Consider the following 17,670-nt stretch of genomic DNA (forward strand, 5'->3'; position numbering starts at 1 on the left):
AAAGAGAAGTCACTAGGAAAATGAACATCAACTAGGTCATTCAAAATAAGTGAAATGACAGCCCACATATGAAGCTTCAAGCCTGAGTGCTGCATAAGAGTTAGAGGCACACATATTTCCAGGCACAAACGTGAGCGGGGCGGAACAATGGAGGGAACGGCAGGATAAAGGAACAGAGCTCATACCTTGGTCGCCCATCATCAGGTGTGCCAGACCTTAAAGGAAAACAAGAGCACAGTCAGCAGAGAACAAGGGATCATGGGAAGCTGTGTGACACTGACATGCAGGCATCTCTTTCAGAGCAGATGTCTGTGTTACTTCAGGAGCGTCGGGATAAGGGAAGAGCGGGAACGGAGAGAAACAGACGAGGATGCACAGACAGGGTCAGCGCGATGAGCATTCGGTCACCCGAAGCAGGCTGCGAATGTGTCATCAGCCACTTACTAGACATCATTCAGAAATCTAAATTCAGGTCGGCCCGTTTTGTTTCCCCCTCCTCCTCCCCCCCCCTTAAGGATGAGAAGTATGCAGACTATCATCCTACATACCAGTAACAGACCAATCCCTACGCACAAATATAGCTGAAGACTGCTTTACCTTGACTTTCAACAACAACAATCAAGTGTCCATGTAACATGTTGGCACCCAGAGGAAAAAAAAAAGGCGATTGGACATGGTCTGGTCAGAGCACGTTACTGGGTCAGCTGTATTATATCATTTTGACACTGTTAACCCATATTGACCATGAACACTAACCACTGAGCGCTGAGTTCTGTTTGAGAGGTGGCTCTTTTAGCTTTCAGGTGACATGTTTTTAATCTTGCTATACAACTTCGAACAACAAGCCTGAAAGCTAAAAAAACACTGATTTGGTTGCTGTCACTGAGTCTGCTTGACACTTAAATCTGAAAACAGCTAGTTTCTATGTTAAAGAGCTCTATATTAGGTAGAAAACTGGCTAATTACACTACAAAGCTTTACTTTCTTTCAGTGGCCTTTTCATGGAAACGGAAAAAATCCCTTTTCATGACAGTGTTGCCACCTTACTAACAAGAGACTTCTTATATTCAGGTCAAATAAATCTCCATTGGAAAGCCTAGTTTATCACACTGAAGACTTACTGTAAGAAAAGCAAATAAAAATTTAGTTTATTTTTGGTAAACATTGGCCATTTCTTCAAATAATTATTTAAGTTTTTTAAAAAAAACTTAATTATTAGTCTTGCTATGAATTTGTCTGTTTGTGATTCTTTTCTTTGGGTAAACTTTCCTTTGCAGTTTTTGCATTCCTTTATTTCTTTTTGATTGATTTTATTTTAGCCTCTCAGCCTTCAAGTCTTGCTCTCAAGGTCCAACACCTTGCTATTATTTGTAAGTCAAGCTAAGGCCTGAATTTGCACCAGCGATAAAAGCATTTACACTTGGTAGTGTAGAAATCCATGTTCTCCAAGGATACTAGAAGTAACCTTTAAACATTTGAAATCACTTTTTTTTTTCTTTTAGCTTTCAAAAAAAAATCATATATACAAAAATAATTTCTCAAAAAAGGCCAACAGCAAATATTCTGTAATTTTATAAAATATATTTTCATTGATTTACTTGTTTGGTTTTTACAATTGCAGCTTTTCAGGAAAATAGAAAAAAAAAAAAAAAAAAAAAAAACTAAACGAATCAGACTTACCATTTCAGTAATAGCACTACCTTAGCCAGTACAAAACATTGGCTTACATTTGTTTGGGGAGCCTCAGCGAACATGACAATGTGTAGCCACACAAACTTTACCAGAAAATGGACAACCAGCAATTGCGGAAATATACCCACCTTCAGTATAGTTGTCTTCTGGAGGCACGGACAAGCAAAGAAAAAGAGAGGAAGACATTCATTAAGCAGCATGCAGACTAGTACTGGCCTTTGCATGTGGAAACCATGCAAGGCATTAAACGTCACATGCAAGTGACCTATTGTAACCCCTGCAGAGAAGATTTACACACAGGCCTATCATCTGCTGTCGACCTTTTTGCTCATACACTGACCTGGAATACAGGACAGAGCTGTAGCTGAATGAGCCTCTCTTATTATTTGATATAACCTTGAAGAAATTTCTTCCAAAGAAGTATTTCGGAAAAATTGGCATCACCACTTTAGAATTTAGGAACCAGTCGTGATCATGAGAGATAAGATGGTGGGGAGATAAACAGCACATCTCGAAGCCTGAGGATAGTTCATCCTGTTTTGTGGCTCTTTTAATCATTTATTTACTAGCTCCTTTTTTTCTTAAACATGATGGATTATAACTGTGCCATCAACAATTATTTATTTCAGCAGATTCAGTCTGTATATATATTATTTCAAATGACTCACTGCTCTATGCCGCACATGAAAAAATGCACTGTGAGAGAAACTCTAAACATATAGAGCTAACTGTGGGAAGGCAATGCCTCCATGTTTTCAGAGCAGGCTGTGGGGTCTTGTGTTACTGGGGCTCAGGTGATCTGGTCCCATTTCTCGACAGCGCTGATCAGTGAGCACATACTGGAAATGTAAAAAAGAGCTTGCCTCTCAAATGAAATTGCCATAAACATAAACTTTGGCAATGAAAGTGAAGTTAATGAGGCGATGATCTGCAAAATCTGCTGCGCTAATTGGTAAGACCAAGAGAAGCACTACATGTTGGTGAAGCCATAGCAGGTGAGGTAACGGTCATGCTATCAGTGGGGGAAGTTAACTGGTTTGGACAAAGTGACTGGAAACATGCAAAACCAGTGAGATGAGTGTGTTAGGGCCCATAGACTGCCTACAAATAGAACAAAAAAATTGTCAGTCAAGAGTTGTTTTCATCATTCAGTGCCTTGTCTCAGGACTAATTCCAGATTCATCATTGAAATACTTCAAATCATAAAAGCAGAAATACACAAATGACACAAAACGAAAAAGAGAATTTGATGATAACTTCATTAAAATCATGCATGCACGTCTAATCAATATTTGTACAGCTAGAAAAATGGTCAGTCCTGTCAATCCAGTGTCCATGCAGCCTGAAAGCTCCAAAAAGCCCTATTTTTACTGCAAAATAAACTCCTACCTCTTCAAAATGGTTTCTTTCCCAGATTCAAGCGATTTTTTTTTTTTTTGGACTCAAAACTTACCATGGCCACTGGCTCCCCTTCCATATCAGACACCATGCACAAACAATCCAAATCATCATTTTGTGAACAAATTATAGGACAATGAAACAATTCACTGCTTCAATCCGTTAGCAAGAAGATCTAAAAACAAATTTGTGTTTGTTTGTTGTTTGTTTTACATACAAGTAAAACAGAAATTTGAGATTTTTTTATTATTATTTATTTATTTTTGTGCAGCTTTGTTTGGAGTGGATTGTGCATCTTAATTGTGAATTGTTTGGATAAGAGTCATGAAATTCTGGCGTGAAGTAAAACTAAAAAATGCACTTTGTTCACAAAACGTCAGCTTGATGATGAGAAGCACGCTGCTGAAAAAAGCATTCCGGCGAGGCAGGCATGAAGCTGGCAGTTGCAACGTGACCACATGAGAAGAGAACAGTAAAAAAGTAAAAGAATCGAGAGACCCTGCTGGCATCAAGACCCCAAAGACTGACGCTAACTGGAAAATTTCACTTCAGCACGGGGCCTTTTTAGGAGCATGACATTGATGGATTGTTTTAGATTGTGGACAAGGTTATTCTGCAACTGACGCTGCATTTTAGTGATTCCCTTCCTATAATCATAGGTGATTGGAACCAAATTAAAACCAGGTTTAGAGCTTCGACGTTAAATTTAGCGTAACGCTTCAATACAGATTGAGCCATGCAGCATACAGTGTCATTATGTTACATTTTAAACCCCAGCAGGCAAGATACAGTTATGAACGGCAGGTTTCGAATTGTTATACATAAAAAAAAAAAAAAGAAACACAATAAAGACGTTAAGAGAATTTGACTGGATACACAATCACAGTAAAACCATTTAATTGTGTCTAATAGTAATTCTACTGAGTGAAAAATTTGAGGCGAGGCTTCGTTTGGTGGAGTTGTGAAGAAATGAGCTTTCCTCTTACAGCAGTATCACCTGACAGCGACCATTAAAGCAATTCCGCTATCATCCAAACGCACACACACACACACTTTCTTTCACAAATGTACCCAGCTGGTTACATCCTAATCCAGAGACGTAAATCCATTTAATCCCCTTGACAGAGTGATCCCAGTGCTATTGTGCTGGTAACACAACACCAAAATGCACTCAACTGTCTATCAGACGATCTGCATCTCTGATGGTGTACAGAAAATAATTACATTACTCTCCAGTTTGATGAATCAGTGAACAGAACATCTGATGTGCAAAAACACAAACACACACAAAAAGAAAAAAAGAAATTAAAGATTGGGGAAGAGTCCTATAAATGGATATTCTTCTCTGTCCGCCCACCCCCCACCCCCCAGGTGCGATTCGAACACCTCAGCCAAACCTTGACTGGGTGACTGCGGGTTCAAACCTGTGGCAGCTGATCCAGAGCAGCAGTCAGCGGCAGGCTACTCTCAGCTCACTATTACACACCTCTCTGGCTGCCATCAGTCAGCTTCACCCACGGCCATTAACAATGAGAGCAGTTGGTTGAAGAGACATGGCAAGAGCAGGAAGGCTAGATGATCATTCTACTTTTCACATCCCAGATCCTTGTGTCACTTTTTCTAAACACAACATCCAACAATAGATTATAATCTATTTTTCTCTGCCATTTGACAATTTTAGAACCTTCTGTTTGCTTGACTCAACGTTTTTGTCGTCTGCCATTAACGTCACCAGCTCTGAAGTCATTTAGGTTTGTTGAAATTTATTCCAGCTCTACCAACGTCTTATTTCCTCTGGTTTTTCGAATCTGAATTCCTAACGTGTTTATGTTGCACTCTTGCTTTATGACAATAAACTTAGAGGTGATATATTCCAAAACTAAATGTTTGAATCTGTTTGAATACAGACATTTTTCTGATCTCATTTGAAAGGAAATGCTATGGAGCCAACTACCATAAGACTGTAAATTACATTTAAATGATGCACAATTTCATTTTCCCAGGCAAATGTGATAGAAATATGAGGTCTGTTCCCACACACAGATATTTCCTTTTGTGTTCCTGTCATGGATACAGCCAAGGAGCTTTGTACTTTCAAAAACTGTCTGTTTTGTAAAGGTTGAATAGATTTTCAGCTGCATGCCATCGCAAATAAGGCAGCTGATAACCACCCACTATCCAAGTTGTATTCACACAGTGACCTATAACAACACCCACCGGGACAATAGCCATAGACATTTACTTTTTTTTTTTTACCTCATATTGACTGTTTTCTTTATAAAAATGTTTCTGTAGCTTGTTCTCGGCGTTGTGTGAATTGTGTCTGTAATGTAGCAGCTCTTGAACAACTGACCCTTCTCTCTCTTGGAAAGAGGAAGCTGAACTTTAACTTAAACTTGTAGAAAATAAATTCAACGCAAAAAAATTGTGTGTTCATGTTCTGCATTAATAATAGGCCCTTTCACTCAATGTCCACTGTGGTTATTATTCAGGGAACTGTAACATCTTTCTTTTTTCTTCCTTTCTCTCTCACTGTCATGCCTCTCTGCTAGACCAGCTTGTCAGGACATTTGGAGCGTCCCTCAAATAAGGTCATATTGTACGCAAAAATGTCTTATTGGTGTGTTCAATACAGAGAAGCAATATGTTAAATAAAGTTTAATAATATGATTTATTAAGCAAGTCACATTTCTTAATGGAAGCAGTTCCATTCCATTTTAGATAGCCTCAAACTGAAGCAGTTTATCATGCCAGCACTGGTTTAAAAAAAGTGGGTCAGCTACCACTAGGTTTGGGTGTGGAGACGCTAAAATCCAAAGCCTCCCCAGTTGAGAAATTCAACGTGAATATCCTTTTAAAGACCCTGTGGAGGACTGTGCCGGCTGACAACTGTAAATGACAGTAAGAGGTGACTGACTGAGACTTGTATAAGTGACATTAAGCAATTTGATGTCAGTAAAAATGCAAATAACACAAAGATATTTACCAACCTGGGTGCTCGTTTTAAAAAAAAAAAGGGGGGGGTGTGACTCGTCCACTTCAGTTTGCATTTCATTCTTAAGCTTTACTTTGAAAATTAGAGTTGACAAATGATTAGGACAGAATTTTTACAGCACTTTGGAACAATTTTTTAACAGAACAGAACAGTTAGTCTTTAGTTTTGTCCTCTGCCTGATTAACTGAACACCACAAAATGAGTGCAATGCCCCTTTAAAATTATTTGTTCAATCGTTAAAAATACGACTCCATGGAAAATGTCTTTAAAATGCACTGGATCATATAAAAGCTTTGGGTTTAATGTTCCCTTTTCTGCAGATTTATTAATCAGTGTCGTAATGTCATCATCATACATGCAGCAACAAAGAAGAACAGAAGGCACTGACTGCATTGCCAACCCATTACACAGTCTCAGAATTGAAAAATACGAGCAGGATGGCTGCTCTGAAATCCCCTGTTGCACAGGCGCTTTAAGGGAAAATGTAAAACCCTTGCAGCAAAAGGTTAGAGCTACCAGAGGATCGATTTGTTGTTAAATTACAATTTGGGCCAAATCAAGAGTAATGAATATAAGTGAGGGCTCATCTCTTAGTACCACAGTCTAAACCTAATACATTTATCTAACAGAGCAGCGCTAGTGGCATTACATAGCTCACCATCTCCCTCATTATCCTCCTCAAGCACCAGAAAGGGTGGAGCGATAGGAAATGACCTGATTGACCAGCCGCCCTCGTGGAAATTGATAGCACGCCCCACCCTTGGCTTTATTGGACAAAACTGCTGAAGTGGCCAACAGTGTCACATGTGCACTTTTGAGGCAACTCTTCATATCAATTCAACATGGGATCAATATCCCTGATGCTGCATGTAAAATAAATAAATAAAATATGGAACAGGGTACTTAAAGTTCCACCATCTTGCTGAATGACTGCCTTACAGGGAATAAGTTAGCAATATTAGTGACATTTAAACTGTCCACCTGGAAGCTGACTGCCGACGTTAGAACAAGCACTGAATGCAGGAGGGGGAAACAGCTAAATCTAACCAAATCCACCAACCAGTTTGGCAGAGTTGTTGGTGTCTTCATGAGAACTCCAGACTCTGATGTGTTTACACGACAAGAGGCCATAACGCCACCTCAAAGTGCTGCTACGTCCTCAGGACAGATAGCTGTTAGCTGCTAGCAGTTAGCTGCTATCGTAAAGTGACAAAGCATGGCCGGCTGGTTAGCATGCTAACATCTGTGGAGGAAAACGACGTGATAAAACTTAAATGAATTTTTGATGATGAATTTGCCGTTTCTTCGAGAGTTTCTTCTGAAAGTAAAGACCTGTGATAACACTGCCTACACAGAAAAAAGAAAAAAGAAAAAAAAAACAACAAAACTTACTAATAGGTCCTCAAAAAAGAAACACAGATTTAGTGTGATAAAATAGAAATAATCTCTTTTATGTTGAATATGCTTTCATTTCATCTCATGAGAAGGTGACAGCGACAGTCACACAGACAGCTGAAGAAAATATATTAGTTTTGGTGACTTTAATTAATCTTATTATTGCAGCTGCTCTGAGGTTCTTTGGACAGATGGTGCAGGGAAAATATATTTCAATCATGATACATCTAAAGAAACAGACCAAACACAGAGAATTGTGGGAGCAGATGTGTTACCGACCTCGCCATTCTTTTACATCTTGCGGGTTAGAAGGATCCAACAGGATAATCAGACCAGTTTATACAGTAGTTCTAATAACCTTAATCCCAGGATTGACAATATCCAGGATCGTATTACAGATGCGGGCTAAATCTTTTTTCGGCGATGCAGGAGCTGTTAAAGACCTGACGAAGGAATTAAGAAATCAGTGGAAACTGCATGTATGAGCTGAGCTTATTTGTAAGCTTCGATAGCTCTCCTGGCATCATGATTGAGCAATCTCCAGCATGGTCATCAAGCATCTACTTCTGTTTAGAGCAGTTGTTTAAGGAAAGTGTAGCTGTGACTCCCAATGCTGGCGTGTGACAGCTCATCAGCTCAAGTTAAAAAAAAAAAAAAAAGAAGTATTAATAAAGCACACTGAGCATTAAACACAGTTAAGTTCAAAGTTCTGTTAACTTTAAACTACAGCTTTCCATTATAAATGACAAATATGCAGAACAGATTAGTGCCAGAGAAATGTGCAGTGAATGCAGTAGTGATTTATTCATCTGATTATATCATTTCTAATATATATTAAGATGCAAAGATGCGGATATTGTGAAGGGGCAAAGTCTCCTACGCAGAGTTATGGCACATAACCTACTCTACACTGTAGTCAAGTGAGGTTTATTTGTAGTGTTGCAGTCACCGAGGCCTTCAAAGTCAGGAAAAGTGTTCCTGCAAACTGATTTGTCTTTGCTCCTTCATTAGTGTGACAACTTTCACATTACTGCGGTGCGCTTTTGACTTGTTTTTAGCATTTGAGACGACTTTCATGAAGGATGACAACCAACCAGCAGCATCAAAGGCAACTTGTGTTCAAAGTGAAAATATCCTCTGCTGTCTGGAATTTAAAGTTGTTTTTTATTTTATTTATTTATTTATTTATTTATTTAATTTTTTTTTTTTTTTTTTTTTTGGGGGGGGGGGGGTGCGGAGGGGGTTCTGTGCAGATTTATCCTGCATCAGTTTAGAGAAGATCAAAAAATGCGTTCAAGAACTGTAACTGAAAATGCCAAAATTTTACCACGTGATCATATATGACGTTTTCATGGTAGTAGTTAAAAATAACTGCATTCAATCAATTAATTAAGTAACGTATGATGCGGAGTAAGCTCCATATGTTCACATAGCATGCTCCAATAAGAAACATACTGCACGCCCAGAGTAATACAAGTGTGTGTGTGTGGGTGTGTGGGTGTGTGTTTCGTGGATGTGTTTATTTGAAATGTGTGGACAAATCCCGTTAAAAGGAGGAGTTTGGTGTCAAAGAATTTCACAAACACCCTTTGACAGTCAGGAGCAGTTTTATTTAAACAAGGCAAAAATCCTCCAGGAAAATCCCTCTAATCTCTTGATCCCAATAGGCTATCTGTCTTTGGACTCCGAGACAGCAGTATACTGTTAATCTGCTTTTGTCTGAATGAAGCTGCAGGAGAGAGTGACACTCTCCGAGATACGGTGAGGTCACGTGGTTTGTGGTCATACAACGACAGACAAGGCTGAAATGGAGAGCTCAATCAAATAAAGACTTTATCTTCTTAAAAACAGAAGCGTCTCAAAGCCAGGAGTCATGTATGTAAATGCAGGGAAAGCTACTTGCGTGCTTAAAACCTCGATCTAAAAGTCGCACGTGTCTTTCACATTTAGCCTTGTCATGAAATAATTTAAAAGTCGTGGCGTTGCTCTTGAGCTGTCACAAACAAGATACTCATTCAAACAGATGAAGTCACTGCACATTTTCTATTTCTGTTTGCAGTGACTCACACCTCTCTGTGTACAGGTGTGTAAAAATCATTGTTCCTGTTGTGTATTCACATCTAAATCCCTTCATGTGACCTCTACAGATACTAAACTTCACTAAAATATTAAGATGAGCCCGATGGGTTCTCCGTTTTGGGGCACACAACTTTGCAAAGGCTGCGCAAAACAGAAAATTTGCTTTTTTCATAGAAAAAGAAATAGTAAGTGGTCAGATGCTGCATCATCCCACGAGGTCCTGCATAGCTGCTGCAACACTTGAAGCCACAATGGTCTTTGAATTGTCCAATTGTTGACTGGGTGGACTGAGAAATTCATTCCTTCGCCACTCCTGTATGTGCATACCAGAAAATAATCGTAGGCACACTTGCAAACACAAAGCTGAGCGAATTATTGTTGTTTTGCAGCAACAATGCATCAAAATTATCATGTGCAGAAAACTACGTGAACAAAGACAAATCCAAGGAGGCTCATCGCCCAACTCTGCAGTTCCACTCAGATCTACGCTCACTTTCTGCCTGCTTGGTTCATAGGTCATAGCTTTTTGGCCCACTGAAGCCCTGCGTTATTTTCCCGCTCCATGAACGTCCTTCTTTCATCCAAACACCTCAGATAAAGCAGCTGTGCACTGCCTACCCACCAGACGAAGTAGCTTATGAACGTACTCAATTTAGATATTCAACATATTTCCCTCAGACCAAATGGGCTTAGTTGCCGGGCAACTAAATACGCAACTGTTGGCAAACTTTAGCATGTCAACTTTGAATAATGTCAGACGTGGTGTTTGCAGATTTTCGCGCTGCCACAAATAAAAAAAGAATACTTCCTGCATGAATGTCTTGGAGAATGACTGCCTCGAAAAAAACAACGAACTGTTCAGCCACCAACAGTAAAGAATTTCATGTTGGTACTTGGTCGGCTTGCAAAATTTTAAACAAATGAAGTTTTAAGACGGGCAGAGCAAGCTATACTGTATGTAGGATATAGAAATGATCAAAAGCCCAGAGAGGATTCAAAGAGATCACTGTCTGAAAATGTTGGCTGTGCAGTACTATATATATGTATAAAAAGATCTCCATCCCCAGTATTTAATTAGAATTTCGACTTTTCACATCTCCTCCTCCTCCTCCTCCTCCATATACCAAGTAGTGTTATAATAGATAATCCGTCACAGCTGTGGCAGATAATGTAAAACACCATCTCTAATGTAGTCAAAGGGTTGCCAGAGTCATCATGTTTCACATTCTATGCGCAGAACATTTTACTCTGAAGTCTCATTGGCACTGATCAAAAATCTATTTGCCTAAATCAAACCCAGGCAATGAAACAGTGTCGTGAAGAATGGAAAGGTTCAAAAAACAACATGCTTTCTGTTTGTAAAACTCAGGTAAACACTAGACCTTGAAATATTTTTCAGATGAGGCTGGAACCTCGATATTCAGGACGGAAAAGATTCCTCAATTAGAAAAAAAACAAAAGAAAACATATTATATATAGATATCTATTTCTCAGTCATTAATCTGAAACTCCAGATCAGATTTGCAGTAGAAAAACAGCAACAAGACATGGTCACAAAGTCATGATGCATTATTCCTTCCTTAGCAGGCACACATCTGCTGGATCTCTGCTAAGTTAATTAAGAATTTCAAATGAGCCAGCTGATGATTAGTCGAATGCGTAAATACGTGAGATATAATTTCAGCAGGCAACAGCCATTCTTAGTATCCTGTCATCACACATTAGCAGCTTAGTCAAGTAGCTTAGCTCATCTGACTGTCAGTCCTACAATGAGTGATGTTAGTTTCAGGGATTTCTAACTGTATGTTTTCCAGGACCTTGAAGCTGTGTGCCGTGCTAAAATCCAAAAATTAAAGTGCATTGCAATCCCAGTTATTTGCTTTATTCAGTGAGAATTACCCTGCGAATTACAAAAAGCACACGTTGTACAGTCTTAGATGAGGTCTGCCCTACTTTTCAGGGTTTTTTTTTTTTCCCTCCTCAGACTGATTTATGTTTGGCTAATGTACAATGAAATAAACAACTTCTCCCCATTTTTTATTAGGATAAAATATGGAGCTGTGCAATATATCTATGCTATTTCTATAATGAGAAACAAAAGGACAGATTCTGGGAACTTACTGGCAAGAGAACAATGCATTTAAATAATTGTTTTAACCGATCAAAGGGATTTGTGCAAGTGTGCGTGCGTGTGTGTGTGTGTGTGTGTGTGTGTGGTCATGCAATGTGCAAGCTTGTTGTTGGGCAGGAGGGAGTTGACAGGTCTGGTGGCAAATCCTGTAATCCTTTCATCTGATCAAAGTAACGCAACAGCTTTTAAATGATTTAATGGAAAGGTAGCAGCACATTTTAAACATCAATGTACTTTAGAGTTGAATCGGTGTGTGGACATCAGGCAAAGTGAGAGGAAACTGGGAGGACATATCTATAATACGCTGCAAGAAAATAACTGCAATTACATTTTTTTTTTTTTCCCCCTCAACTGCTGAATATGGATTTTGATTCTGAGGGGTTAGGACCGCTTATTTCAGAACACTCCAGGCTAAAACATTAGCTTTCATGACTATTTTAAATTATTGTCTGATAAAATTTTACTTGTTGTTGTGGCTTGCCTCATCCACTCGATTCAGGGTGGCGAGAGAGAGAGAGAGAGGGAGAGAGAGAGAGAGGGAGAGAGAGAGAGAGCAGTTATACCACATCAGTTTGGGGTTAAGAAAAAACAATCTGTGCACTCTCTGCTCAGCTCTGAATTAACAAACTGGCAATGCTGAGAGTCACGTTAAAACGAGCCATTCAGAACTAGCTGTCTTTCTTCATTAGCAGTATTATTACAGAGCTATATATGGACTTTAGTATCAGCTGAAAAGAACAAAAACCGCGGATGATGAAAAGAGAGCAAATTAGGCAAGAGGAACAGGTTATCCAAGTTTTTTTTTTTTTCATCTGCGATTTTTACATTTGAAATGATCTTTATGTGAGCATATATTACCAATTTAAGGAGCTCGTTGTATTTTAAGTCTTTTATTCATTCTATTCATATGATGTGGCTGAATGTACCAAGACTTCCTGCTCCACACATCATTTTTATTAACAATCAATCACATTTCCGTGCGTAATATGAGACTGGCCCCTCCTACAGGCAGACCCACAGACAGTTAACGCCTGACTTTCTGAGGGTCTTTCCACTCGTTTGCCTAGATTTTTACAGCCCGCAGCTGTAATGTTGTTCCTCAGCGACAGTGTTTCACTAACAGCATTTTTACAAGCAGCAGGAAGCCATTTTCAGTGAGAAGGCAATACTGAACCCAACGATATCTCCAAACTGCTGTTCCCTACATGCCCTCCAGGTGAACAAGGTAAAGCATTTAGTCACCAAAATCCCCTCAGGAGTCGGTGACGAAGAAACCAGAACGAAACAGACTGCAAGCGTTGGACTTATTCTGGTTCGATGGTCTGTCTGTGTAGTTAAAGATGAAGTGTTTGCCAAAAACAACATTTAATAATAAAGTTGTATAAATTGAGTCATCTGTGTTGATCTTCAGAGAGTGAATTTCAGTCCAGATTAAATAACAGACTTTGGCTGGCCCAACCACTCAGCTAATTATGGATAACAATTATACATGATGATACACACACACTGCCTCTTGAAACTGGCCGTTAAATTTTTTAACTCCATTGGGAACCATTTGTTTCCTGTGCAACTGTAACTGAATGGCTGCTTTCATGCTTTTGTCTAATTCCCTTACACAGAGCAGAAACGTGACGGAGAGAGGGGTTACAGTCCCAAACCGTGCGTTGTGGTTATCACAGATGACAGCAGGAGACAGCTTGTTTGGGTATGAGGCTTCAGTTATGTAAGGTTATGGACCTAATGGCCACATATGTGTGTATATATATATATATATATATATATATGTGTGTGCGTGTGTGTGTGTGCATGCATGTATACATATATAGAGGAGAGGAAATGGAAAAACTACGAGTTCTTTCCTTCCACCATTCTGAAACTTGCAAAATGAGCTCTCCATTTATGAAAAAGTGACTCCTTTGTCACTGTCACCGCAGTGCAGCTAAAATTAGGAGGAATAGTGTCATATTCAAGGTTTCACATCTATTTTTTTAAAGGCGGCTTTTTATAAAGACTAGAGCTTTTTTTATTTGTGATTTACCGATTTCCTCGGTGCAAAGACCTGGTTGTGGAATCACAATGATTTTCATCGCACTTCATATCGTGAAACTAGTTCATGAGCGAGTCATTTCATGATATTTCCAGGATCTATATTTTAAATGCATCAGTTTTGTCATTTTCCCTTCAATGCTGCATTTGTATATTCACAACGTCGACCTGTAGCTGCTCATTTTTTATACAGCACACTGACAGTATTTTTAAAATAAACTGTGCAATTCTGAAATAATATTACATACAATACATATTAACATCATTAGCCACCCTGGTGTGATTATTATGATCTGCCTGTAATTCCTTGTAATTCCATGAAACACATAAGTTCATGCAATAATGACCTGTGGGGTACAATACGAAAGCACAAATCATACTTTTCAAAGCATTACTCATGAAAACCACCAATGGTGCAAAAAAAAAAAACAAAAAAAAACAAACCTACTACTATTTCCTTCTAAAACATATTGTCTGTCTTTGTATCAAACCCTCTGATTTGGTCTGCTAAATTCAGTTCTCAGGAGACAGGTAGGATCATAATTTGAAAAAGTTGGGAACAGTTATTAGCTTCTTTTACAGCTCCAGAGCAAATAATAGGCTATTAAGTTGACCTGCCTCCATTTGTTTCCTGTGTTCCTCCCTGAGAGGGGCCTTTCATCTGCCATAAAATTACCATGTACATTGTGATTTACAAGTTTTCTGAAGAGGCTGGAGCAATTGTCTCCTTTAGATTTCCTCTTCTGAGATGAGGACCACTTTCTCTGTAACTTAGAGCATCGGAAAAATGCCAAGTGGGCTCTCTTAAACTCTTGACTCCATTGGCAGCGAAAACAACCAGTGTCCTCTCTTTATCAAATACCAACACCGCCAGCTCAAACTGATGTCCCACAGTGAACCAACTGACAGGTTGGCAAGCCTTTTAAAATCAGTGCCCAGTATGGGCGGGAGGTAAAATTACAGTCAAGAGTCAAATCAACTTTTCACACAAATCTAAAATGTAATTTACAGTCAGATTCGGGCTCTAACACGAAGGGATAGTGCAGTAAATTACAGCAACATTCAGGTAATAGAGCTGTGATTATAGACCGCAGAGTCTGCTATTGAAAAGAACCAGAAAGAGAATAATTATGCCATTTGGGTGCCATGTCCAAGTATATTTGCTGCCACTGTTAATTTTTGAAGAAGATTTATTGGGGGTGATTTTGTTGCAGTCTAGCATACTGCTCCTCCCTGGTGTGGAATAGTTTAAATAAACAAAGACTTAATGCCGCCCGGCACTAAATCCTGTTAGTGGACTACAGCAACAATCATTCATTCTGTCAGTGCACGAGGTTGGTACAAGAACGTGTGCTCCCTCATGAAAACAAAAACCTGAGTACAGCAGAAAATAAAACATGGAAAAAGAGGACATTTTAATTAGTGGTGTTTCATATTTGCCTCAATAACTAATGGCAATCAGATGGGAATATCTCATGTTGCAGTAGTAAGTTATCCAACCTCCTCCTAATGAGCTTATTGTTGATAAAAGATTTATATGCTTGAATAAAGATGCTTTGGCTCATGAAATGAAAAATGTAAAATAGATATTCTCCACCGTAGCCTCCGGTACATGTTTTGAAGGAGCTGTAAAGTCCATCTGAACAATAAATCAGAGAAAAGAACACAAACACTCACACCCCTCCCCCACCCACCCTCTGCCTGACCGACAAACACAACAGTGGGCTTCCAGCCTGTGGGAAGATGCACACCGAATAACCTGAAAGCTGATACATTTGCATGCAAGCAATACTATTAAGCAGGAGATGTATATGGTGATGTCATGGTCACAGCAGTTGTCCACGGCGGAGTGTTACTGTCCTCACTTCCCTCAGAGAACCCCATGTTCTCATTGTGTATTGATTGTCTTGGTCTCCTGCTCTTTTATTCTCCGCATTGCACTGCTGACTACTTCCGATCTGTTCGAAATGATCAAATTATTCGAGCCCACAGGTTTTTAGGGACGGTCAGCCCGCGAAGACTTTTTCTTGGTTTGTTTCTGGAAAATAGCAGGCTAATAATAGGTCATGAATTTTTGAGTTTAATGGAGCTTAATGAGTTCGAAGTGCAAGAGTATTTATAACGACGCTGTTTTCCACGGGCAAATGACAACAAGCGTAACCCAGTTATTATTTGGGCCAACTGTTCACATCTATCGGATGCTTTTTGCGCTGTCTGAAGTCAATGATGTCATTCATGTTTACTCTGTCTGACTTTTAGATGATTACTAGGTCTCTTGCATTGGTTGTAAGCCATTGGAGATCATGTTTCATAGGTCAACCAATCCCCACAGACCTGTTTGATAGGAATGGATGACACCTTGGGGGGATGAAGTACACCTGCATGTTTTACTAATGAGGCCTTGCAGGAGATTCACTCAGTACAAACAACTGTATTGCAGATCAATGGCACATTTTGTAGGACTTAATGCAAACATACGGCTGTAGCCACATCGAGGAAGGAACTGGTGGCACTTATAAAAGGTAGCTTGAATTTGTCACTTCAGTCCAAGTTGTCTGAAAAAACAAAAAGAGCTACAGAGGACATGTTGTCATGTCTGTATGGTCTAAAGTGAATCCACAGGTCTTACCTTCACTGCAGTCCTTTCCTTGGAAGCCTGTCTGAGAGCAGTCACACGTTGGCTCGTTGTTAATTAAACTGCAGACTCCTCCATTTAAGCACATGTTAGCTGTACCGCAGAGGTCCTTTAAGACCCCTTCACTGTTGATCATTACAGACTCCGTGTTGTTGACCTTTATGTCTGTTATCCATCCAGTGAAAGGCAGCTGATCCTTGACTGCAGCCGATGTCAGTCGTAACGCCACTGATCGTAATTCCGGTGGTATTCCGCCAACAAACAAATGGCTGAAAACAGTCATATCCCGTCTTTTGGATTTCACCTCCACCCACTTTATCTCATTGTCCACCATTAAGGTCGTGTTCTTAAAGTTTCTCCTTATGATGACTGCATGCCACTGGCTGTCGTTGACCGCCGTGTCGGATATGACGGTTGCAGGCTCGGCACAGAAGATCGAGAAACGGAGGCTGAGTTTACCGTTCAGTATGAGAAGTTCTAAAAAGTCACAAAATCCTTCATCGTCAAAGTAAACTAGCAGCCCGTGGGAGCTCTTCGTTTTCATATTGAAGCTCATTTCACTTTCACAACATGCATTCCACACTGGAAATCGGGCCCATTGTCCTTCAGCACCTGTGAACTCAAGACAAGTGCCTATTTCTACAAAGCAACAAACGAGCAGCCCAACCCATATGATATGGGCGCCATGTGGCTTTTGTAAAACCATTGTGTGATCGCAGACTCCGGGGAGGTGGATAGGGGCTGAATTTACCTAAGTGGAACTTTTCCTTAAGCAGGAAATATGCTGGTTAGGTTGTAAGAGCGTAGACTGGCATGTAGTGATTGTCTACGTGGATTTACAAGTGTAGACAAATGCATTTTAAGAAAAAAGATCAAATGCTATCATATATTTGCATAGCAATAGGCTTGGCCAACACTTATATCCTGGAGCAACTAGCATTACCTCACACTGTCCAGGCCACCGGCCAAACCTCTCACTGTCTGCGCCAAAACAGTGTGGACTGTTTAAAGGTCCTCTCTGCCATAGCTATTTAAAGCAAGGCGACGAGGATTCGGACATCAATTGGGCACACTTGGTCTAATTTATGTAATTATGAAACACCCCTTCTGGTGTCAGTTAGAGTAGACACGGTTTCACTTGAGTCGAAATGGCAGCTTTAATCTTCATGTTCATGCCAGCATTCTTTGGCGGGTAACTGGAAGGCTTGCTCTGGGCTTTTCACCCTGCATCTTCTGTAGCAATGAGGAAAAAAAAAAAAAATGCCATATGGAGCCACGCTGGCAATAAGCTCAGAGAAA

General features: G+C 39.7%; 1 protein-coding gene across 2 annotated transcripts in view; it reads right to left on the reverse strand.

Annotated features, from left to right (window-relative positions):
• LOC115055880 (neurexin-1a) overlaps positions 1-17,077 on the reverse strand; it is a 230,503-nt gene extending 213,426 nt beyond the window's left edge. The window contains exons 1-3 of one of the 2 annotated variants that reach the window (XM_029521935.1): positions 16,366-17,077; positions 1,821-1,838; positions 186-215 (exon numbers count right to left, since the gene is read on the reverse strand). In XM_029521935.1, the coding sequence (XP_029377795.1) occupies positions 186-215; positions 1,821-1,838; positions 16,366-17,077 (760 nt within the window). The remainder of the gene's footprint in view (positions 1-185; positions 216-1,820; positions 1,839-16,365) is intronic. The other variant, XM_029521936.1, reaches the window with a different exon arrangement.
• Positions 17,078-17,670: the final 593 nt, after the last annotated feature.

The sequence above is a fragment of the Echeneis naucrates genome, chromosome 15, assembly GCF_900963305.1.
Source record: "Echeneis naucrates chromosome 15, fEcheNa1.1, whole genome shotgun sequence".
NCBI lineage: Eukaryota > Metazoa > Chordata > Actinopteri > Carangiformes > Echeneidae > Echeneis > Echeneis naucrates.